Source organism: Crotalus tigris, unplaced genomic scaffold (genome assembly GCF_016545835.1).
Source record: "Crotalus tigris isolate CLP2741 ecotype Arizona unplaced genomic scaffold, ASM1654583v1 scf7180000018455.1436977, whole genome shotgun sequence".
Classification (NCBI taxonomy): domain Eukaryota; kingdom Metazoa; phylum Chordata; class Lepidosauria; order Squamata; family Viperidae; genus Crotalus; species Crotalus tigris.
Window position 1 is genome coordinate 369,530 of NW_024097011.1, and position 26,907 is coordinate 396,436.

The following is a 26,907-nucleotide window of genomic DNA, read 5'->3' on the forward strand; positions in this document are numbered from 1 at the left end:
TACTTGTGAAAGGCTTTATATCTTATATATTATAGAGTAGGCAGATATCTATCAGATAGCCTAATTGCTTACTTGCTGTGTTTAACATGCATGCATTTTGATGTTAGTAAGCGTTGCTTCTTTGGCAAAAATCACAGAAATGTGGTATGCTGAACTGCAGACTGCAGTTCCAACCTAAAAAGCACTGCAGTATAAAAAATGTAACGCTGCAGCAAAGTTAGCTAATCAGTTTTATAAATGTAGCAAATGTTAACCTTTTTATTACAGCATCACAATTGTTCATTGAATTTCTTTTACTCACCATGGATGTGAATTATTCTATCATGCTCCAGAGTGAAGTTAGCAGCATGATGCTCAGCCCAGTAGAAAAAAATCAGCACCAGAAAAAGTAGACTCTTCATCTTTATAGTCAAGAATCTTCTTCACTGCAAAAATATCACATTGCAAAGAAGCTAATTGCATCTGGAAATTATAATAGTGACACTTTATACAGTTTCTCTGAGTTCCATCCTTCTTTTACTGCTCATTGTTTTGTGCTTGTAAAATTACAGAGCCACATAATTAAGAAATCTTATTAGGAATGTCCTTTTTCTCAGGAAGTTAGCTGTACAATTATTTGACTACCAAATGAAATATACTGTTGGGTAACTCTGCCCATTAAGAGAGTAATTGTCATTTCCAAACCATAAAAAATAAAGATTGTTATTCTTAAAGGTTAAGTGGACTTCAATTTAAATATTCAGAACTGTTCTGTTGTATCCGTTAAACAAAAACATACTGTATCTTAGACACAGAATATAAATACTGTTTTACGTCTTGTGACTGTTTTTTTGCACCTCAGTTAATTTAGCACGCAAGTGCAAGTTTTCAACTGATCTGAGAGGCAGACTGCAGAGGCATGCTTCCTTAATAGGCATACTCACCATTTTATAGATTAGTCTGCAGATAAATGTTGAAACCTACATAAAGCAGGTTAGAATTGCAGGTTCCACTACTGCAGCTGCCCTGATTGATTTTTATTCGTTTCTATTTAGAATGCTGACGCATGAAATTATTGTGTCAGGATCCCTGCAGCCAGCAGAGCTGCTGAGAGCTGCAGAATAATATTCTGCAGCCTCAGAGGAATAATTAAGAAAATGAAGACCTGGAATCCATAGGAAAGAATATAATTCAAGATTTCTTACACAGAAGATTCAGTTTGGCATTTTCTTTAGCTGGGATACCTCTCTACTGTCCTATATGTGTTCAGAAAGAATTCTTGTGCCCAGAATAAGACAGAGATGTAAAATAAGTTTTATTCAGAAAAATATATTTAACTTCTTTTGGGAAGATGTGGGATGGGGTGTGAATGTGGCATGAATCTAAAGCAAGATTCACAACCTCTGCAAATTTTGAATGTAGAGAACTTTTTAATCAGAAACATTTTCTGGTTGGGTATTCTACCCAGAGATTTTTTTGCACAAGTGGCTGCTTTTTGCACAAGTAGTTGTATTAAAGTAGTTGCGAGAGAACCTGATGACCTCTGGCACTGAGTTAACCCACTGAGTTAACATTGTGAGACTGAGCTATCATTGTGTGGAATTTCATTGTTCTGGCAGTATGTTTTTGCTCATCTCAGAAGGAAATTATAGGTTAAGGTTAAGAAGTTTTGTGTTTCTGTGTATTTCTCTCTGTGTATGTGTACTCCTTCATATACTGTTGACTTCTGGCAACTGCCTGGACTTCATGGAAAGTTTTCATGAAGTCTTGCAGTCTTCATGGAAAGTTTTGGAAGTGGTTTGCCAACGTCATCTTCAAGAGAAAGGAGCCCAATGGTCCACTGGAGGACTAGAACTCATGGTCCCCCTGTTTTTAGCGTTGTATCTTAACTACTACATCAAACTGGCTCTCAAGATTAGGATGAGATGGTTCAAAATGAAAATCATCTAATGTGTAACTAAAACAACATTAGATGTCTATCTACTAAATAGGTGGTATTATTTTTTTTTTAAAAATTGCAGTTTTTATAATTATAAACACTTGCCATTATCTACAATGCCTTGAGAGAAAATGGAGACCAAATAGCTTATTCAATAAGCTTTTTTTCTGTGACTATTTATTTTGAGCAGAGCTACTATCAGTTTAGACATAGAATAAACTGCCTGTGTGAATCCTCATATATGGAGGCTTGTACAGAGAAGTTTATAACCATTATTCCCTATGTCAGCATTCCTCAAACTGGGCATTCTCCAAGTGTGTGCACCTCCGTTCCCAGTATTTTCAGCAGTGGTGCTGTGTTGGCTGAAGCATTCTAAAAGTTGAAGTCTGTGCTCATTTGGGAAAAGATGATACAGCACAACTGATTCTTTTTGAACAATATTAATCTGATCCGCACAAAATTAGTTTGCTTGTTTGTGGCTTAATTTATTGTGTAATGAGTAACCCATACTTAATGGCTTAGCATGATTCATGAATCTAACTGGTTCATGCAGCATGATTAGTCCTAAATGTGTGGTTTACTATACAAACCATAGTCAAACAAGCCCTGCCTTCCCAATGCATTGTGATCTTCCATAAACTTTGCCTTCTAAACTGAAAATATTCAATACATTTAAAATTGAGAAGTCCTTGAGATAGGAGAAGAGACCATTTATTTGGTTATTTGGTCTTTTTAAATTATATAGTTTTTGTTTTTATAATTTTCACAGTACATTGTTTAATCATTTTTCAGTCATTCATCCTTAGCTTCCAAATAACCTGAATAATCTGTAGTTGTTCATAGGTAACTTTCTGTATTAGATGACTGAAAAAAGTGGTGAAAAGTAGAAAGCTCAAGGGAAAAAAAATAACAATAGAGACAAAAGGTCTGCAGGGTTTTGAACTAACCAGTTACTGATTACAAGACAAGTATTATACACACTGAGCTGTTATAGCATTCATAGGAAAGATATTACAGAGTATGGGAAACACTGATTCATTTCCAGGGATGTTCCTGATTCTGCATAATAGTCATTAAAACTGCTATTGTAGGTTAGCCTACATCAAGCTTAAATATTTTCTTCAAAGACCAACAATGCTTGAGGCAACAGAATATGGAAAAGTTTACTGCAGAAGTGAAGCATAAAAACATGTCCCTAGGAGCTAAAACAGGACAATGTTTTCCACTTTTTCTTTCCAAAACTTTCTGAGACAAGGAAATCTGATAGTCTGGATAAGCCTTTAGGAATCAAGCCTTGCTTGAACTCTGAAATGGAGCAACTCAATGGGTGTATGCACTTACCATTGCAGAAAAAAAATCGTAAGCTTTATTTTGTTTCATTTAAGGATCCTAATATTCTTGTTATATAAAAACCCATAACACATTCATAGAACACAACTTGCCTTTAAAAAAGAGATTTTTAAAAATAAGATTAATACTAGCTCATTTTAGATAGCGCAGTTCATATTTATTATTCCTCATTTTCAACTGATTGCAAGCTTGGGGAATTGAAACAGAACTGGAAAAACATGTGGTGGCACACATTTCAAAGTCCCTTTTGTTAGAATAGAGTTCTGATTCTCTGTCCCTTTCAGGAGAAGCTTGTTTTCAGAATTTGTACATTAGTGTAATTTGGTTATACTTTGCCAACAGACACAATATTTGAAAGACTTCTCAGTTTCCATTACAGTCACGGGTTTTTGTGCCAAGAGCATACATGAAGTTCTGGAACATCATAAAAAGTAAGTCTTGTGAATCCAATAAAACATGCTGATTTGAATAGATTTCTTCTTGTTTACTAGAAATTGGACTGATTATGGGCAGGAAATGTAGAGATGTACAAAACCATTTACTTCTTTATATTTGCCATACCTTGCTTTCTAAAATCTATGGCAAGTTTACAGAATGACTCATAAAGTTTTCTCTTTCCAGATAAATTGGTACAAGGGAAGAATGTGTTTTTCAACTGAAAAAAGCAGTTCTATAAGTAGATTTATTGCTAGCTGGTGAGTTTCAATGATGAGTTAACATGCACAAATGCAACTATCATATTGCTAGCAGAATAAAATTTTATTTATTTAAAATTTGTACAGCTACCCATTTTAAAACCAATTCTGGGCAGTTTACGAGCAATAAAATGATATAAAACCACCAACAAAAAATTAAAAACAGAAAAACCTGGTGTCATCAACCACACTTTCTGGACCTTGCCCATTCTAACATTTGTGAGAAAAGCCAGGTCTTGAACAGTCTCTGGAAGGACAGAAGAATAGGGACTTGTCCATAGAACAGGGGCTGCATGGTTAATAAAGGGGAGATTATCAAACATATATTTGAAAGTACTTACTACAAGTTTTTGTGATAGATTTAACTTAATATATTTTCTTTTTAAAAAGTTAACATCTAAGGCATCTAATTCTTACTGGGTTTTAGCTAAGGGTGTATGGTTTACTGAGATTAAGGACAATTATTTGTCCTCTGATCATAGGCATCAATGGATGAAAGTGTCAAAAAGGCAAGATGGCAGCCATGGCAATACGACTGAAGCCCAACCCCTTTGTACATACACAAGACCTTGACATACAAAAAGGGTGGGGCTTTGAGGTCCCTCATTGATTGCCATCTTGACTCCCTTTTAAGCCTCTACTCCTGTATGGAAGCTGATGCTTCCAATGCATATTAACATTCTCTTCTACTCTCTAGTCTTTGCATAACTAGCCTCCCTTCCTACTGCCTCATGTACTAAAATATCATGGAACCATTAATAAGGACCATTCAGCATAATAAACACTCAGATAAACAACTTGTGAGACAAAAATAAAATGTTTTATGATTACAAGAATTTTTTTAAAGTGTACTTTAATATTTCTACCGTATATAGCACCCAGCAGGCAGCAACAACTGGCTAACCTTGTCCCAAATCTGAAATGAAGCATAGGGTTAGGCTTAGGGTTTAACCATCTGCCTCTTCCCCTTTGCTGCTTTTTTCTTCCCATTTCCTATCACAAATGTAACCTCCAAGTGTGTTTTTCTGCTGTGAATTTAAAGTATTATTTCCATTTAAGTTGACTATTTGTTTTGGATGGCGCACTTTACTTTGCTACAGTTAATCCCAACAATTTATACAGTATTTCGCAAAAGGAAAAATGCTACCATACTTAAAGGATTAACTTAGTTAAGTTTTCTACAGCTTCAATTATTCTTTCTCTTTTCTGTTTACTACCCACATTTCCCTGGATACCTCTTTCTTTATTAAGTGCAATGATGCATCCTTTCATCAGTTTTCCAGTCACTTGAAATGGAAGGATTTCATGTGAATCTACATTAAGTCACTCGAAATATGATAAAACAATATGCTACTGGACTGACCAAAGACAAGAAAAAGCCCAAGGAAAAGTACAGCAGACAGCTCATCGAAAGAAAAAACAATAATAAAATTATTCCAGATCTTTACCAGCAACCTTCTATTTGCAAGATAAATGTTATAATCATTGCACTATTGTAGCATTACTATTAAATGAAGCTCCTGAAGACCTATAGGGTAGCTATAAAGGAGTTTGATATCTGGTTATTTTGCCTTTATGCATCTGCATTTTGACGCCATAACTCTGCATATATAAAATAATTCAATTTAATGAATTAAATTGTCTGAGTGGTATAAATAATACACACATATATCTGATAAGTCCTGCCAACCTGATGAAAAATGATTAGAATAGAAAGGTAAGAAGGCTCATAAACAGGATAACATTCCAATGGAAAGACTATTTCAGTCTGGACAGAATTATTTTAAGATGGTTTAAAGATCAAGGTGCCAGAGGGACTTCTGGTTTTGCGCAGTAGTTCAGCAGCCGAGGGATCATGGTGCTCCGTACCCTATGACTGATTTCTGCCTCCCAAGGGACCTAAATGGGCCTGAAGCTTTCCCGTAGAGGCAACATGGAAGGGGGGAAGTCCCGCCGATTGCGAAGAGATGGTGGTCGACCTGATGGTTGGGGAAAGTCCTCCAGAAACTGGCAGGAGAAGAGGCTAGCTTAACTTCTGAGGCTAGCCCAAGCGACTTAACCCAGATGGAAAAAAATTACAAGAAATTCTAGACATGGAAAGGACAAACCAGACTTTAAGATTACAAAACAAGTTTAAGGATAAGAAAAAAGATTTGGCAAAATGGACTTTGCCAGAAGAATTTTGAGAATGTGAGAGACAAAAATAATAAATAAAATGAAGAAAGGAAAAAAGCAAAATATTTTCAATGAATACCAAGGGGCAAAACCTTCCTATAAAAACAGCTTACCTGTTTTGCCTTTTGTACCTGCAACAACATTTATAAGATTATGGGAAGATTGTTTGATTCATCAAAGCATATTGAACAGGGAAGATGTTGGGCAAAAAGAAAAAAAAGGCTAAAGTGATATTAAGAAATTAGATGATGGAAGTTACCAGAGGGAGTATTTAAAAATTAAACATTTGTTTGAATATGGTTAAAGAAATAGAAAAAAATTGAATATAAATGAAGATTAGTTTAAGAGGGATGAACCCCTCAAGTAATATAGTATGCCTTCTTTCTTTTTTCTTTTGTGTTTGGTTTTTCTGACATAAGAAATATAATAATAACAACAACAACAACTACTACTACTACTCTGGGACTTCAGAATTCAAACAGACAAGCACCTGCAACATAACACTCCAGACTTAACAATTGTCGATAAGAAAGACAAAAAAGTCTGGATAGTGGACGTGGCAGTGCCTGGAGACAGCAGAATAGACGAGAAAGAACTGCAGAAGATAACAAAATACAAAGACCTACAAATAGAAATAGAAAGACTGTGGCAAAGGCCAGCAAGGGTAGTACCAATAGTAATAGGCTCTTTGGGTGCAATCCCAAAACAACTGGAGCACCACTTGAACACCATTGGCATTGACAAATTCGCTATTAGTCAATTGCAAAAGGCGGCCTTACTAGGAACTGCTTCCATCCTGCGACGATATCTGTAATACCATCAAACATCCACATCTGCCTATCCCAGGTCCTGGGTAAGGACTCGATAGGTAGACAAAATGCCAAATCCAGTCTGAACATCTGGCTGACTGTGCGATGATCAATAATAATAATAATAATAAAGTTGGAAGGGACCTTGGAGGTCATATAGTCCAACCCCCTGCTCAGGCAGGAAACCCTATACCTTTTCAGACAAATGACTGTCCAGTCTCTTCTTAAAAACTTCCAGTGTTGGAGAGATGGTTTACATAAAAGAAATGTTTTCTTTGTTTTGTCTTTTTTTCCCTATTTTTTTCTCCTATTTTTCTTTAAGACATGAGAAATGTAAAAATGTGATGGCTTGCATGAGAAAAAAATACTTAAATACTTAAGTGTAACTAATTTTGAGAAAATCTTAACCAGTAAGAATGTTTTGAATATTGTGGGGAAAACAAATTTAAATAAGAATATAAATGGGATTTATGACCAGGCAATCAAGATGATCAATGAAAAGAAGCTTTATATTGATGTGGTTATTATTTGCAGAAACACGAGAAAAATGTTATATTCAATTGTCATTTATTTAAATAAGAACTGTATTAATTTAAGGTTGGCAAAAAAGAATATTATTGGAAGAGGAAATCAAGTAAAGCTACTATATGGACTACAGAATTATAGAAATTAATTGTTATTGATTGTTTTTTAAACACTAACCCAGACAACACGATGTTTACCAAATATTAAGGTGTATGTTAAAAATTAATAAAACATGTTTTTTAAAAAATAAAGATCAAGGTGGCAGAAACACAGAACAAGAATTTAAGGACTTTAATAGCTGGACAGAAGAATACAAAGTGTTCTTAGTTATTCCCAAAGATATTTTTTCACAAGGCAACTGGACTTTCTTGTTTTTCTTTGAAGACATTTAGCTTCTCATCCAAGAAGATTCTTCACCTCTGACTGGATGCTGGGGAATTTTATACTTATAAAAAGACCCAGCAGAAGCTCCTCCATAACAGACAAAGAAGAAAACAATAAATGTAGCAAAGTTGTCATTCCATATGTTGTAGGAATATAAAACACCCAGACACAAACTGAGCAACGTGGTATATGCAGTACAATGCAGTGACCCATGTGCAGATCTGTACATTGGGGAAACAAAACATGTTGTGCCATGCACTTCATAAATGCATGGCACAACATAGGAGAACAAACCCATCAGGACAAAATTCGCAGTCCATCTGTATTTAAAAGACAAAAGCCACTCTTTTGAAGACATTAAGTTCACATTTTGGACAGAGATGACTACTGGTTTGAAAAAGGGGTCAAAGAAGCCATCTATGTCAAAACTGAACAGCTGTTTCTTAACAGAGGGGCCAGGATACGACATCATCTATCTCCAGTCCACAACAGACCTTTCAGCAGTTCCAAGAAGACTCCACACCAATTTGCACTACTCAGATGATCATGATGACACAGATAAACCTCCAGGTGGCATCAATGACTCTCTACAAGAATGCAAATGACCAGCTGTCTGCAAGGAGTATAAATCCTTCCTTCCCCACCATCTAGTCAGAATTGAAGAAGCTTCTTGGATGAGAAATGAAACATCTTGAAAGAAAAACAAGGAAGTCTAGTTGCCTCACGAAAAAGCACCTTTGGGATAACTAAGACCTGGATGATTGAGAATCTCCATAGTCAAAGCTAATAGGACTGTCCCCCATATATTTCTGAAGAAGGCAATGGCAAACCATAATACTTATTGTTGCAAAGAAAACTACATGTCTATGTCCATTAAGTCACTAAGGCTCAAGCATTATTGAAGGAGACTTACTGCAATAATTTTAAATTATGAAATTTGGACTATATAATAAAGAGGAAGGATCCCTGTTATCATAGGTACAATAATAGGCAGACTAAGAACAATAATTGCTTATGAATATGTTAAAGTCATTCTGAAATTAAAAATGAAAGTGGTCCTGCTTTAAGAATCATGATACCATATCTAACCTGGGCACCCTTTCCATATAATTTCATATGATGGGGGAACATAGAAGATTTCTTGACAACTAATTTGGTTCCTTTCTTATAACTGATTTATTGACATTTTATTTACTTACTATTATTTATATATCTTTCCAGTCCAAACAGAACTCTGAGTATATGATAAAACATTGAAATAAGTTCAGTGACAAAACAACAGGAAACATTAGTGCTTTGAGCACTAATTGCAACTTATTGTTGCATAGATTTACTAATATATTTGTAATTGTTATTTTTCCAAAAAAGGAAGTCTGTCTTAAATTTAAAAATAATTGCAAATAAATATTAATAAGTAGTGCACAAATAGACACATATAGTCCATTGTCCTCATAGTGTTTCATTCTTTGCATATGTGTAGAGAGAAATAGCATTCTCTAGCTAGATAATGAATGCTTTGAAAAAGCAAATTTTGCCAGATCTCTTTTTTCAAACATGAGGGGCAAGGACAAAGCATTTTCCTCCCAGCTACAGCATAAGAAAACATGGATTCCGCTAGACCTGCATTAAAATAACAACAAACAACTGTGACAAAAATACCCTTCTTTCATCTTTAAGAAATATTTGAGCACTGAGTAAGATGGAATGGGCTTCAGCAAATGAACCCTTTTTAGCACTCCTTTTTCGCTTTATCAGTCAGCTCTTCCCTGCAGATCCATTCTGCAGCTGTAGTGAATAAGGTTGGATAAAGGACATTTATCCCTTCCCTACTCCCACAGTCTTTCTGACATTCCCCTATTTAGGAAATCTGGGGAAAATTCTAATAGCAGCATTGGGAATTAGCTTTATCTGGAATTGCAAGGAGAGAAATATACATACCATCCTATGATACCAAACTGTGAGAAAACAGTGTGCATGTGTAAGTGTAAGGTGTCAAAAGGAGATAAGTATGTGTAGGTATGGAGTGGGACATTAAATTCCACTCATGTAGTATCCAACAAATTATGATATTGAGAAGTTATTTGTTGGAATAAGAGATATGAAAGAAATAGATTATATTTCTCAATCTCTATAAAAAGATTCCATATGACATTGCTGTATTGGGAGAAAATGGAAACAAAAAAGACAGAACTAAAAAGGAGCATACATATAAAGAAAACAGACAGGTTTTCATAGTAGTGTTCTAAAAATGGAAGGTTAATATAGAGCATAAAATATATCAAATCAACTTTCAATTTATGAACTCATAATTTCTCATTCCAACGCTATAGCAGTTCAGTGCATTTGGAACTTTACCAGGTTTTGTTTTATCAAATAAATGCTGCTGCTGGAACAAGATAAAAAATGTTTATGTTACCCTGGGAAGTACTAGAGGTCAAAATGCATTGGTTATACTATTATACACTATAATAAGTTTGCAATTTTTCTGAGCACCATTTGGAGACTTTGCTTCTTTTTTTGGGTCTGACTTTGATCACCTATCTATTATACCTATTTTTCATCTTCCTTGTCTTTGATAGAATGATAACATTCTCTTTTTTCATATTATTTTGCATGTTCAAAGCAACTAAGGACTATGATTTTACCCAGAGTTCACATAATTAATAGTTTTCATGGTTACTAGCTTTAATTAAAGAGTGGAAGTTTTACACTGCATTATTCAGTAGCTCACTGAAGAGTTTTATCCATTTTTCTTTTGCAGCAACAAGATTGTTTTTGAAGATATAATTAATATGACAGTTTTGTTTTCATTTGATAGGTCCATAATCTTATAAATGGGTAAATTTACTTGTAACACTGAAAATGATAGTCAATAGAAGACCAAAGTCTAAAAAATTTATGTTACCATAAAACTCCACAATAGACAACAACCTATGGAGCAGAAAAAAAGGGACCGTCACAAAATAGAGAGATCAACCTATTTTCCATATCACCAGAAGGCAAAACAAGAAGGAATGGATGGAAACTAAACAAGGAGAGAAGCAACACAGAACTAAAGAGACATTTCCTAACAGTGAGAACAATTAACCAGTGGAAACGGCTTCCCTTCAGAAGTTGTGGGTGCTCCATCACTGGAGAATTTCAGCCATTTATCTGAAATGATATAGGATTTCCTGCTAAAGCAGGGGGTTGGACTAGAAGACCTCCAAGGTCCCTTCCAATTCTGTTATTCTGTTAATTGTCAAAGCTGTATGTATTTAAAAATATTTCGCATGAATCTAAGCAAAATAAAATTTAACCATGAACTGTGGTTAAATTTATAGATAATGATAGTAATAGGATTATTTCACAGAAGAATGTTTGCACAAGATATTTGCTGTATGAGTAGAAATTAGTTCATGTAAATATTATGAAGCCCAAACAGATTCTTCCAGAAATGTTTTCATGAATGTAACATTTTGTACTTAAATCTGGTCCTTTTCTTTTAATGAGTATCAGCAGGAAAAATCATGTTGATTAAATTTAAACAGTTGCATAGAAGATGTGAACTGTAATAGCAAGAAACTAATATTTTTTCCTTAAAAAGATTTCTACCTTATTCAGATCTAAATGAAGTAAAAGTAAAAAAGATAATTGAGGGTTTTTTCAGACAATCTTTCTAAAATAATGCAGTCTTTACACAGATGTAAAATCCATGATGTTCAGTGGACAGTAAGACGTCCAAATAAGTGTGCATAAAAATGCTTAGAGTTCATAATGTTTATTTTGTATAGCAATGTTGGTGCTTTGGCCCTATTTAAATATTCCTTACAAATAATATATGAACAGGAGGCTGGATTACAATATCTCCAAGGTCCCTTCCAGCTCTATTCTTATTCTGCTTCTTAAAAATGTTTATTCTTTTCAGTTTAGATTTCTTGTCATATAATGTATTTCTCTTGATAGACATGTCATAGGGAATGCAGACTAAAAGACTTCAATCAATTTACCTATTGCTATAATGGCTATTTGATTGCAGTCTTGTTTAAAATTGTATTCAGTGAAATAGCCTGACTACTGGGACTATTTAAAATGATAGATAGAAAGATGCTTCCATTCTTTACTTCCTATGAAATCCCAGCTAGATAGCATAACAACATTCCATAAGAGAATTGTTTATAAACTGAACAATATTATCTAGTGCTAAATATTGACTTTATGCCCAGTGAGTTACATCAGAAATAGGTAGATGATCATTTGGGATTTACTAATAGAACCATGCTTTTCAGCTATCAGCAAGGAGTCCTTGTTTATAAAGATTAAATAGCAATCTTATTTCCTCTTCAAATCATGCTGCCATAATGAAGTAAAACGAAAATAAACAGGAGAGGATTTACTTTTTGGGCACGCAAGCTATGTTTATGAATAGAAATATATAAAACTTCAGAAGATGACCTAAATGCATATTAAATTAATAAATAAAATGTAGGAAGAAATAGTAAGTTTCTAGTAGATTTGTAAAATGTGAGTTTTGTTCACTTGCATGCATTTTGGAATAGGATCACCTTTCCTAATACCGTTAAAAATCTTGCATCTTAGAAGGTCATTTAGACTATTGTAAGCATATTTTTGTTTGTGAACATGATCACATAAAAAGCTCACATATGTTTTAAATATAAATACCTGTATCCAACAGTCTGTAAAATATAAACAGTCTTTTCAATGAGTAAAGTGAATTTTTTCTTCTATTCAATTTTGTCCAATTCTCAGAGACTGCCTGGACAAGCCCCCACAATTTTCTTGGCAAGGTATTTCAGAAGTGGTTTGCCATTGTCTTCCCTCCGAGGGTTGAGAGAAAGAGACTGGACCAAAGTCACCCAGCTGGCTTTGTGCCTAAGGTGGGACTGGAAATCAAAGTATCCTGAGTTTTAGTCTGATGCCTGAACCACTACACCAAACTGGTCTGACTAAAGTAAATTGACTTTATTCAAATAAGACTAAAACAATTCCTTTAATTCTTGTTTTTTAGGGAAAGAAGACACCTACTGTTCAAGGAAATCAAGCTATTTTAAGGAATCACTATAAACAGTCAATCTTAATAAAATATTAATCATGTGCATGGAGAAGAATCTGTGTCACTGGATCACATCTCTTTTATATGAAAGTGAAGAAGGCAGTGAAGGAAAGAATCTGTTGCATCTGTGCCACAATTCTCATTTCTTCAAACTCCCACAGAAATCCTTTTATAAATCGAAAACTGCAAACATGGGGAAGGAAGTATGTGGTGAAAGAGTCAACCCATCTCAGAAGACCACACTGATTTCACAGGAGGAGCAGTATAGCCTGAAGCTCTGGACTTTTTCAGCAGTGGTCTTTTGTGTAGTGCAGGCTCCTAAGAAATCAGCAATAGAAGATTATAAAGGAGCTCCTCTGGAACAGCTTTATCAGGAACAAGGGAAAAGCCAGAAGACTATTTGGTGTTAATGAAGACACATTGAAAAATGCCATGGCAAAGGTGCATTGCATGCTTTTTGATTTTTGTCATCCTTCAGAATAAAAGATTCATGGATGTTGTACAACTGAAATAAGTGATTACTTGAAGTCTTCATTAATCAGTAAAAATAATGCTGTTGATTTTAATTCCAAAGCTAAGTTATTAATATATTGGTAATATGATATAACCTGGCTGCTACATTGATAACTATGCTCTCAGTACCTTCCTCCATGCAATGCCAGAGCAAATAACAACACATGTGATTAATGAGGTTAACAGCCTCTTATACACAGATGCTTTTCTTTATATATTTCTGGTTCTTTATCAAAATAAATCTGACATCTAGTCATGCTTCTTTTCCAGCCATCAAAACCATATGAATATAAGTTCGTAACAGTTCTGAAGTGTCAGTCCAATAACCCATTTGATCTAGCATGTTGTATTTTCAGAAAACCCAGAATAAGAGGATGATGATTAATATCTAACATTCACTGATGGACAGCATTTAAGCAACTTGTGATTTTGGAATAGCAACTGCCATTAAGATGAGAAGTTATTGATAGCCCTTATTCTCAACTATTTTCCCAGTCCTCTTTTAAAACCATCCAAATTAATATTGCATGACAGCAAACTATACATTAATATAGATGTTTCTACACCAAAGTGATTTTCTAAAATACAAATAGGTAATATTTTTAGGTTCTATCCTTATTGTGTTTGTACCTAAATATACATAGATCCATTCAAACTCATTACAATGAGAGAAACAATGATTTAAAAAAAAATGGTTACAATATATTGTATGCAACAGAACAGTTTTTTGCAGCCAATAGGTAAATTATTAACAGAACTAGCTATGTAGTGCTAAGAAAAATAGACAGTCAGAAATATTTTAATACTTACTATTTTTTCTGTTTATAAGCTTAAAGGGATTTCATAAAATACCAACACGTGGAGTTCATTAATCCAATACTTTAATTTAGATATTGCCAAATTACACACAACCACAATGAACTTTCCATTCCTATTGTCCGCTTATCAGATGGTTTCAAAAAAATTATCAAATGTAATAAACTGAAGCTAGGCACAGTCAAAAAATATGTTTCAGTTAAGTAAACATTTTATAAGGAAAAAAAAATCACAGTTTAATGACACCTTGAAGACTATCTAACCTACTTTTTTCATTTCTTGATATTTCTTAATATTTTGAAAATATTATATCCATTTTTACTGGCACTCTACAATTGCCATTACTTTTCTTGCAAAGAAAGATTTGAAAGCAATTACATTTTAATTTAGATTCAGATCAGAAATTGATATATTGCTTTGCAATGGAGTAACTAAAGGAAACTGACCTTTAATCATTTTTTTCCAAAAGTAGGAGAGCATGTTTCCAATCTTCAAAAGTTTAGTAGGGTTGTATTTTTATTTAAATTTCTGGAAAAATCATGTCCCTTCTATAATTCATTTTCAAGTACAATCATCCTGAATTGTTTGGAAATTTATTGATATTGTTGTTGTTAATTGCGAAGTCGTGTCCGACCCGTCGCGACCCCATGGACAACGTTCCTCCAGGTCTTCCTGTCCTCTACCATCTTCTGGAGTCCATTTAAATTCACACCTACTGCTTCAGTGACTCCATCCAGCCATCTCATTCTCTGTCGTCCCCTTCTTCTATTGCCCTCAATCTTTCCCAGCATTAGGCTCTTCTCCAGTGAATCCTTCCTTCTCATTAGGTGGCCAAAGTACTTGAGTTTCAACTTCAGGATCTGGCCTTCTAAAGAGCAGTCGGGGTTGATCTCTTCTAGGACTGACCGGTTTGAACGCCTTGCAGTCCAAGGGACTCGCAGGAGTCTTCTCCAGCACCATAGTTCAAAGGCCTCAATTCTTTGGCGCTCAGCCTTTCTTATGGTCCAACTTTCACAGCCATACATTGCAACTGGGAAAATCATGGCCTGGACTATACGCACTTTTGTTGGCAGGGTGATGTCTCTGCTTTTTAGAATGCTGTCTAGATTTGCCATAGCTTTCCTCCCCAGGAGCAAGCGTCTTTTAATTTCTTGGCTGCAGTCCCCATCTGAGGTGATCTTGGAGCCCAGAAAAATAAAATCTGTCACTACCTCCATTTCTTCCCCATCTATTTGCCAGGAATTGAGAGGGCCGGATGCCATGATTTTGGTTTTCTTAATGTTGAGTTTCAAGCCAACTTTGGCACTCTCCTTCTTCACCCGCATCAAGAGGCTCTTTAGTTCCTCTTCACTTTCTGCCATTAGAGTAGTATCATCTGCATATCTTAGGTTGTTGATATTTCTCCCGGCAATCTTAATTCCAACTTTTGATTCATCTAGCCCTGCCTTTCTCATGATGTGCTCTGCATATAAGTTAAATAGGCAGGGTGACAGTATACAGCCTTGCCGGACTCCTTTTCCAATTTTGAACCAATCAGTGGTTCCGTGTTCGGTTTCTCACTGTTGCTTCTTGACCCGCATATAGGTTTCTCAAGAGACAAATGAGATGGTCTGGTACTCCCATCTCTTTAAGAACTTGCCACAATTTGTTGTGATCCACACAATCAAAGGCTTTTGCATAGTCAATGAAGCAGAAGTAGATGTTTTTCTGGAACTCCCTAGCTTTCTCCATGATCCAGCGTATGTTGGCAATTTGATCTCTAGTTCCTCTGCCTCTTCGAAATCCTGCCTGTACTTCTGGTAGTTCTCGATCCACATACTGCTGGAGTCTAGCTTGTAGGATTTTAAGCATAACTTTACTAGCATGTGAAATGAGTGCAATGGTGCGATAGTTTGAACATTCTTTGGCATTGCCTTTCTTTGGAATTGGAATGTAAACTGACCTTTTCAAATCCTGTGGCCACTGTTGAGTTTTCCAAATTTGCTGGCAAATTGAGTGTAGCACTTTTACTGCATCGTCTTTTAAGATTTTGAATAGCTCAGCTGGAATACTGTCACCTCCACTAGCTTTGTTGTTGCTCAGATTTTCTAAGGCCCATTTCACTTCACATTCTAGGATGTCTGGTTCGAGGTCAGTGACCATCTCATTGTGGTTATCTGGGATGTTAAGCTCATTCTTGTATAGTTCTTCTGTGTAGTTTTGCCATCTCTTCTTAATCTCTTCTGCCTCTGTTAGGTCTCTGCCATTTTGGTCCTTTATCATTCCCATCTTTGCATGAAACGTTCCCTTCATATCTCCAATTTTCTTGAAGAGATCTCTGGTCCTCCCTATTCTGTTGTTTTCTTCTATTTCTTTGCACTGTTCATTTAAGAAGGTATTCTTATCTCTTCTAGCTATTCTCTGGAATTCTGTATTCAATTGGGTGTATCTTTCTCTTTCTCCTTTGCCTTTCGCTTCCCTTCTTTCCTCAGCTATTTGCAAAGCTTCCTCAGACAGCCATTTTGCTTTCTTGCATTTCTTTTTCTTTGGGATGGTTTTAGTTGCTACCTCTTGTACAATGTTGCGAACTTCCATCCATAGTTCTTCAGGCACTCTGTCTATCAGATCCAGTTCCTTAAATCTATTTGTCACCTCTACTGTATATTCATCAGGAATATGATTTAGTTCATACCTGAGTGGCCTAGTGCTTTTCCCTACTTTTTTCAATTTAAGCCTAAATTTTGCAACGAGAAGCTCATGATCTGAGCCACAGTCAGCTCCTGGTCTTGTTTTTACTGACTGTATACAGCTTCTCCATCTTTGGCTGCAGAGCACATAGTCAATCTGATTTCTATGTTGACCGTCTGGTGATGTCCATGTGTAGAGCCGTCTCTTGGGTTGTTGGAAAAGAGTGTTTGTTATGACCATCGTATTCTCTTGACAAAATTCTATTAGCCTGTGCCCTGCTTCATTTTGTACTCCAAGGCCAAACTTGCCTGTTATTCCGGTTATCTTTTGGCTTCCTACCTTAGCATTCCAATCCCCCATGATGATAAGGACATCATTTTTTGGTGTTAATTCTATAAGGTCTGTAGGGCTTCATAGAACCGGTCAATTTCATCCTCTTCAGCACCAGTGGTTGGGGCATAGATTTGGACTACTGTGATATTGAATGGTTTGCCTTGGATTCGAATTGAGATCATTCTGTCATTTTGGGGATTGTATCCCAGTATTGCTTTTCCTATTCTTTTATTGACTATGAAGGCTACTCCATTTCTTCTGAGGGATTCTTGCCCACAGTAGTATACCTGATGGTCATCTGAGTTAAATTCACCCATTCCTGTCCATTTTAGTTCGCTGATTCCTAAGATGTCGATGTTCAGTCTTGTCATCTCTTTTTTGACTACGTCTAGCTTGCCTTGATTCATGGATCTTACATTCCAGGTTCCTATGGAGAAAAAATCTTTACAGCATCGGACTTTCCTTTCACCACCAGATATATCCACAGCTGAGCGTCCTTTCGGCTTTGGCCCAGTCGCTTCATTCTTTCTGGCGCTACTAGTACTAGCCCTCTGCTCTTCCCCCGTAGCATATTGGACACCTTCTGACCTGAGGGGCTCATCTTCCAGCGTCATATCTTTTTTTTAGTACTGTCCATGGGGTTCTCATGGCAAAGATACTGGAGTGGTTTGCCATTTCCTTCTCCAGTGGATCACATTTTGTCAGAACTCTCTGCTATAACCTGTCCGTCTTGGGTGGCCCTGCACGGCATAGCTTATAGCTTCATTGAGTTACGCAAGCCCCTTCGCCACGACAAGGCAGTAATCCATAAAGGGGTTATTGATATAATGAATGCCATTAAGGGAGAAGATTCTTCCAACTTATTTATGACACTTGGAATGCCTAAAAACAATGTCACATATATGCCACTGTATAGCTGAAGTTTCCTTCCAGGCTTTTAAAATAATGCTCATAGGTTGCCTCCATTCCTCCATAACTTTCAAGTCTTGAAAAGACTATTACAGAATGTGATTTTCTTAGAAGGTTACTGCTGACATGATAGGCTTACTATTTTATACTATTCAGAAGAGTATGCCAGTTACAGCCAGTTTGGGATATATTGCTATAATTGAAGTTTGTTATCAGAATTGCTTAATTATATGTCATTGGTGTTTTAAACCAAAAAAAAAAACTAATACAATCCTGGATTGTATAAACAGAGGCATTGAATCAAGATCATGTGAAGTATTAGTAATGAAACCCTCTGGAATTCGTAAGAGTCCTTTCGTTTTTCCACAAGATTTCTACCACTTTATAAAATCCCAGTAATACTGCAGCCAATTTTGGTTACCATATCATAAAACAGATGTTGAGAGTTTGGAAAAAATTCAGAGAAGAGCAACTAAGATGATCAAAGGACCGGAGACCAAAACATACAAGAACGGCTGCGAGACTTGGGTTTGACTAGTCCAGTGGTGGCGAACCTATGGCATGGGTGCCAGAGGCGGCACTCAGGCCCCTCTCTTTGGGCACGCACGCCATCACCCCAGTCCTAGGCCTTCAGCTGGGTTTTATTAAACTTTTTCACTTTAGGCCTCCACCACTGTGTACAAAAAAAAGGTTCAATCAATCACTCAATTTCAACTTCTTGCGGGAAAAAAAAAATCTTGCAAAGTTGGAATTATTGATTGAACTTTTTAGTCCTACCCAGTCTGCTGTTACCACTGCAGCCATGCCCACCCAATGGGCCACACCCACCCAGTACCCGACGATGCATAAGTGGGTTTTGGGTTGCAGTTTGGACACTCGGTCTCTAAAAGGTTTGCCATCACTGGACTAGTCTAAAGAAAAGAAGAAATGGGAGAGACATAATAGCAGTATTCCAGTATTTGAGAGACTGCCACAAAGAAGAAGGGTCATATTATTCACCAAAGCACCAGAGGGAAAGACAAGAAACAATGGTTGGAAACTGATCAAAGAGAAAAGCAACCTGGAATTAAAGAGAAACTTCCTGAAGTAAGGGCAATTAACCAGTGGAACAATTTGCCTCCAGAAATCATGGGCGCTTCATCACTGGAGATTTTTAAGAAGAGACTAGACAGTCACTTGCCTGAGATAGTATAGGTTCTCCTGCTTGACCAGGGGGCTGGACTAGAAGACCTTCAAGGTCCCTTCCAGCTCTATTCTATTATTGCTCCAATGTCTTGTGTTCCCCTCTTTGTGTGTGTGCATACAAATGCACATAATATATATTAAGGTTTCTGAAGTTCCAATCTGAATTTCCAATCTGGTTTACTTTTTTATAATACGTTCCCAATTTATTTTAATTTTCTTTCTATTCCATTGAGGAATAAATAAATAAATGGCTGTCTGGGTAGATTGTCTGTTTCATTCTAAATAAATAAATAAATGGCTGTCTGGGTAGATTGTTTGTTTCATTCTAAACAGAATTTTAAATGAAATACTAAATGGAAAAATATATCTGTTTATGTTTGTATGAGCACAGATTTTCTGAATATTTCTTTTTAAACATAGTGTAAATTATTGGTTATTTGTGATAAAAGTGTCAAAATTCACTGTAATTCACTAATGCATTAACATAAAAGTAGAAATGTGATTCAAGATCTATTTGGTTATTACTATTGATGTAGGTTGCTGTTATCTCTGTTATTTATGAATCTGAAAATGTAATTGAATTTCTATATGCTTAACCCACATAGTCTGAATGTTTCATATAACTATTGAAAATGTTAGAGATAGGATTATAAATTGAGATACATGATCAAACTATAACAATAAAATTGTATAAATGTTTTAAGTATAAGCTTGTCATATGCTTAGAATAATAAGCAACTGACTTGCGGTTGCTAGACTTAATAAAGAATATACTAGGATAGATTAAAATATTTTTCAATTGGTGGTATTTACTTGGATTAGCACTTCATTCTTGTACACATGCATTTAATTTAACTATGGATTACAATATGCTGAATAAACTGCATTAAAGCAAAATTTTACAAAAAAAAAGACATAATCTTCTTTGGCTGACAGAATATTAAAATTTTTCCCAGTTTAAGAAAGCTTTTGGTTGTCATTTTACTAAACATAATAGTACAGTTGTGATGTTTGGAAGCAAAGGATAAGATAATAGACAGCAAAGCAGAATGTTTGAAGATGACCAAGATTTAGTAGGATTCAGATGATATTCACATGCATATATGAAGGCTCAAAAGTTATTTTTACATACAGGATTATAAACATATATTTTTCCTATTTTAAGATCACTCCAAATGGTACATATGTTTACATTTCTTCAAGTATATGTATGGGAAGATGTTGTAAGAATAGTAGATATAAATAATCTAATCTCCTTTCCTATCACAGTTAAAATTCATTGAACCTATGGAAGAACACTTACGGGGAGTGGTTTTAGATAGATTAGTCACCAAATGGAACTGGTCTAAGTCATATTTGAATGGTGGAACATAGGAAGTAGAAAGGTACAAATTTTGAGCCACTTCTGTCAGACATCATCTGAGTCTTCACACAGCTCTTCCATTTACTTCCTGGGGAAATGATTTTGTAGCTCTAAATGACACACTTATCAACTAGAACAGGGGTTCCTATCGGGTGTGAGACGATTTTTCAGGGGGTGCAAAAACTTGGGTTTCGAAGTTTCAAAATTATAATATATATATGCATAATCAGGTATTACTTTTGTAAGGGGGGCGAGAATATATCAGAAGCGTTCTAAGGATGTGGGGTATAGAAAAGGTAACCGCTGATCTAGAGTATACTGTCTGGTGTTATATGCTCTTAACTCTAGTGTGTAAAAAAGTAAGACTGCCATATCTTGTGTTACTTTCTGATAATTACAAAAAAAAAAAAAAATCTATAGTGATGACCATATAGTTTCCAGGTATGTGCCTAAAAGTGTCAGTTGCTTCCCCTTTAAAAGCAAATTAATCTCTCAGGATATAAACAAAATTAAATTTTATTAGGAAGAAAAATATAATTGTAAAAATCTTTTATCTTCAAATATTAATACTTTGGTAATGTTGCAAAGATAAATAATAACATGTTCTAATCTTTGTAGCCAGTAACCTCAAATGAATGGAACAAATGAATATCTGTTCAAACAAAATATCTGTCTGAAATATATAAATAAACTTACTAATTTGGGCAGATCCCAAGGTGATTTTTATCTACTACCAATAAAAGAAAACTGGTTTTTAAGTGATTCCTTGAAGGTCTTGTTCAAATTATGATTTATATCTGTTGCTCTTTCTTTGCCTTTCAAAAGCTGTAACATTATTTTTTTAAACTGTTCATTGTTTTTTATATTATTGTTTTAAATGTTTTAAAAATTATGTGCTACCCAGAGAGTCACATTTTGGATGTTTATACAAATATGCTAACTAAATAGAGAGAAAATAAATAGCATTAAATTATTCAAAAAATAAACATAATTGCAGTGCATATGCATGGACACACACAAACATATAAAGAAATATAAATTAGCACAATTCTAATTATACATTTACCTATGTCTACACCCCCCCCCCAAAGACCATTGAAACAAATATTCCTTCTGATTGCATTTACATGGGTTTTCTTTCCCTTTTTCAGGATGTTCTAAATTTTAATCTGGAACCGAAGGATAGTGAATTTAGTTTTCTCCTTTTTTCCATCCCAGTATACAAATTCTTGTTATCTTCTTCCTGAATTCTGTCTATAGTCTCTGTCCTCTACTCTCTCCTCCTCCACCATACACACCCAAAAATCCTTCTGGACAGTGGCATGTGGAGCAAATCTGTCTTTTGTTTACATGTAAGCCTGAGATAAAGGTATACATTCCAACCAATGTGCTATTTGACATTTAGATTATCAAGGAGGCAGCACAATATGTTAAATGCAGGCTGACATATACCAAAGATGGAATCAGGGATTCTCTCTGAGGGTTCTGATCTTATTGGAATCATACAATAAGACTGCAGTTGGCTGGCCTGCTGCCTAAATCCTCCACAATAACTAGTTCATTGAAAAATGAGTAGATGCCTATGCATATATACTACATCAATTCACATTTAAATGTCATTATTTAACAAATATTTAAAGCAAAATGTACACTTGCCTCATTTGCTTGTTTTTAAAATAATTGTTAACTATTTTTTGTGGGATTTCTTCCACCATCCATTCCCTGGAGATAGTGTTTATCATGGATGAATGAACACAACCTCTTTAAGTGAGAAATGTTGGTTTTAATGATTTCACCAATTCATTTAAATCAATAGTGATCATTAGTAGAATAATATTTAAAAACACACTTGAAGGGAAATGCTGTCTTATCTACTTCAAATGTTAGGATTTTTGCAAGATACAAATGAAGTGTAAGCCTTTTGCTCTGCTTAATTATTTGATTCACTAGAAAAGATATGTAGATAGATAAAAGAATACTTCTGTTATCTTTCTTAAAACATAACCAGATATGCATATGCTTTCAGGCTGTTTGCTTGTATTGTATGTAAGTATACACTCTAAGGCTGTGTAAATATTTTGAAGGCAGCAAAGCTTTAAGGAAATTGAGATGAGAACAATATTGCTTACTTCTCAAGTGTATTTTATTTTTAATTACGGTATGCAAGAGTCTTTTAGAGTCTTATTCTTTATTGTGTATACGAATTAATAGGAAAAATCCAGATATTATACTAATTGAGTATCTCACCTTGGGTGAATAGAAATTAATCACTAGAAGGGGAAAACAGCCATGAGAACAAGCATATAGAGCAGGCATGTTAAACTGACGGCTGCGAGCCAGATGCATCATGTTGAAACTGTACCCACCCCATTGCCAGCACTGGGGAAAAAGTCACGATACATCGCACGACGTCATGAGTTTGACATGCCTGTTATAGAAAAAGGTATAATGTGTGTGTGTGTGTACGCGTGCGCGCATGCGTGCATACATGCTTGTGTGTGTGACAGAGAGATGGGGGGAATTCCTGCTTGGAACAGCTGATTTCTCACAGATGGGTTTTAGGGATGACTTCCAAAATCCACTGGAATGACTTGGATGTTAATGGCTACATTCCCTAAAGCAGTAAAATCAGTATAATTGTATTTAACTCTGATCAATCTGGTGAATAGTACATCATTTCCAGGAAGAATTCATGTTAGAGCAGTTTATAGATCACCCTTTATGCATGTTCTAGAAGGGAGGACCCAGAGTCATTGGTAGAACACATTTTTGAATAGAAAGGTTCATGGATATATTTTATAGCTTCTTTGGTTAAAATGAATTTCACTCATTGAAATAACTACTACTACTACTACTACTACTACTACTACTACTACTACTACAACTACTACTTTATTGTCACTTTGAATGTACACCAATTGGCATACATCAAAATGAAATTTTGTTGCATACAACTCTCAAAGGGTCACCAACTCAAAGGGTCACAAGCTCAAGTTTCAGAACGTCCATTTTAATCTCTAGGGAGCGAACTATGGCAAACAGGACAGATGGAAATGGAGCTCTATGTGGATTAGCCCTCAAATTAGCTTGTATTCCTGCATCTCTTTCTGAATGATATTTCCTTTAGGCTGTCAACAAACAGTGATTGTTTTGTAGAAGTCTGACCTGATTACTGCAAACAACATTTGAAGCTAGGATTAGAGCCACAAATAGTAGCAGTCCCCAACCTTTTTTGTACCAGGGACTGGTTTCATGGAAGACAATTTTTCCATGGACCAGGGAGGGAGGAGAAGGAGCACACAACCTGGATCCCTCACATGCATAGTTTACAGTAGTGTTCATGCTCCTATGAGAATGTAATGCCTGATGATGTGAGGTGAAGCTGAAGCAGTGATGCGAGCATTGGGGTGTGGCGGTAAATACAGATGAAGCTTTGTTCACTCACCCACTGCTCACCTCCAGCTGTATGGCCCAGTTCCTAACAGGCCATGGGGGTTGGGGACCCCTAATATATAGATTTGAAACTTCAGATTGCTTTCTTATGTAGTAGTCAACATTAATTTGGAGCTTCAACTGTATTTTTATATATTTTTATTCCCTGTGTACTTTAACATTATTTTTGTCTCAGCTACAGCAAGATACTTTTGAAATTAGCACATGTGATGACACCAACTCAGCAAGGTGTCTGTTCCAAATATAAAGAAGAAATTAGTTATATGGGAGGCAGGGAAGGGTTTGCAGTAAGTAGGAGTGATAACATATTACTACCTTACCTTGAGCAAAATTGCTCACAAAAAGCACACAGACTGCAATGCAGCTCTGCACTATTCTTTATTAAGGTGACCAATTTTTTTACAATAAAAAGGAGGACACTAATAAATTGAAGAAAAAAATATTGTAAATAAAAGAAATATTTTATTCATTGCAACAATAATACAGAATACACTATAATATGATAAATGCATAATAAAAAACATTTGTAACAATAACATTTTATATTGTAATTATGCTTACATGCCATGCCCCCGCCCCCAGCCGCCCCGCCAGCACTGCTGCCCCGCCGTGTAGAGCGGGCCCCATGGCTCCCAAAGCACCAGCTGTGCTGGCTCCAGCCCTGGGGGGCAGCCGCCGTCAACACACCCCGCCTGCAGCTACCCCGCCAGCACCACTGCTTAACCTGTGCAGCCCCGTATAGAGCAGGCCCCATGGCTCCCACAGCACGGTGGCAGCCGGCCACTGCCACCCCTCACACCCCCGCCCACAGCAGCCCTGCTGCCCCTGCCTCTTGCGCCCGCAGCCGTTATTGCCCTAGCAGGACCAAAGATCAAGAGAAAGTTAGCATGGCGTCGCCGCTCCTAGGAGATGGTGTAGTTGGGTAGCAGGGAGGGGTGCAAAGTTCCTGCCAATTCGCCTTCGCTGCAGACAACTTACATGTGCAAAGTTTGCTGGCCGGGTGTTTTGGCATGCTCAGCAGCAATTCCTATTGGCTTTCAAAAGCCAATAGGGGCAGTAGCACAGCTCATGCAAAAGCTGAAAAAGAACCATCAAAAAAAGGTGCCGGAATGCTGTTCTGAGCGTTCTATGAGAAAAAAAAGCCCTGCAGATTAGTCTTCAAATATCGAAAAGGAAGACATGTAGGAGGACACTTTTCGAGGGAGGACAGAACTCACAAAAGGAGGACTGTCCTCCCTAAAGGAGGACAGTTGGTCACCTTATCTTTATGAACTAAACATGCCTAAGAACACAATTTGCAATGCATATGCTTGCTGACATGCTGAATTCAAAGTAGAAATAGTTATCCCGGATGTTGAAAATCATAGCTGCACATATAATGTCAAAATGGGAAAATCCTTTTACTTTTGACCTTCAGTCAACATTTTTAGATTTTTTTCCTCCTCTGTCACATACAGTAATCCATAAATGATAAATGGCAGACAAATTTGTTTTAAAGGAAAAAAGACGTCCTTGCCAATGAAGTTATCTTTATCTTTCCTAAAATAGATTTTATTGAGAGAAATGATGTTAACACAAAGAGAATTAAGTATTTTTTCCATCACAGTATCACACTTTTAGCTTACATATCCCGTTTATAGAAATTCCATTAAAGGATTTACTTTTATTATTCTAACAAAAGAATACTGTTTCTGATTTCTCATTTTTTAAAAAAATATTTGCCATTTAATTGCTAGCCTAGCAGCAATTAATTATAACTAATTTATTTATTCATCACATTTCTATACCATCCACCTCACCTATGTGACTCTGGGCAGCTTACAATAAAAAAACTATAGACATATTTTAGATAAATTTTAATAATGAGGAAATTTCTCAAACCTATCTCATTTCCTTAATTCTTCTTTGTCCTCGTTCTAGGTTTTCTTTGTTACCTGCATCACTATGCACAAAGATGATGTCTACAATATGACGCTTAATAGCTAAACTGAAACCAATATGGTTTAATTATTTAGGTCTTGGACTAGAAGCTGCAAACCAAGGAACATGGGTAGGTGGTTTTGGGTCAACCACTCTCTCAACCATGGCAAGCCACTTCTGAAAATGTTGCCAAGAAAACTGCAGGTATTTGTTCCTGTAATCATCTGTAGGCAGTGATCCATAAAAAGAAAACAACAATTTCTTGAATAACTTTCACCTTTAAAAAAAACTACAATGTGGCTGAAGCGAGATATAGTAAAGAAAGTTAATGGTAGATTGTTCAAGTGCTAGACATAAGAATAAAAAATGAAGATAAAGTCTTAAAGACTTCAACTATAAATAATGAATAGAATTATATAAAGAAATATTTCTATTTTCACATATGATACTAATGTATATGTATAAGTGTGTGTGTGAGTGTGTGTATGTGTGTGTGTGTGTGTGTGTGTGTGTGTATATATATATATATATATATATATATATATATATATATATGATGTATTTTGATACACAAAAAATGACAAACATGCAGAACTGGAAGCAAAAGTAATCATTATTTTAAGGAAACCCCTAGATTGCTTGAAAAAGAAGTACACTTAAGAGAGTATTCTTAAGGAAGAATAAGAATAATAGAAAGAAATTGTAAATTATACTCATACTCTCCTATTTCATCTAGGAATACTTAGAATAATCAAATAGAGTTTTCAGTTTAAAGAAAATCAAGCCATGAAAATGATTTGTTCCTGTTGCATAGCATTGTCATTTATTTATTTATTTAT

General features: G+C 35.7%; 1 protein-coding gene across 2 annotated transcripts in view; it reads right to left on the minus strand.

Annotated features, from left to right (window-relative positions):
• HAPLN1 (hyaluronan and proteoglycan link protein 1) overlaps positions 1 to 26,907 on the minus strand; it is a 68,292-nt gene that overhangs the window by 16,852 nt on the left and 24,533 nt on the right. The window contains exons 1-2 of one of the 2 annotated variants that reach the window (XM_039352623.1): positions 924 to 1,043; positions 302 to 425 (exon numbers count right to left, since the gene is read on the minus strand). In XM_039352623.1, coding sequence (XP_039208557.1) covers positions 302 to 401 — 100 coding nt within the window. In that variant the 5' untranslated portion in view covers positions 402 to 425; positions 924 to 1,043. Of the gene's footprint in view, positions 1 to 301; positions 426 to 923; positions 1,044 to 26,907 lie in introns of those variants that run through there. The other variant, XM_039352622.1, reaches the window with a different exon arrangement.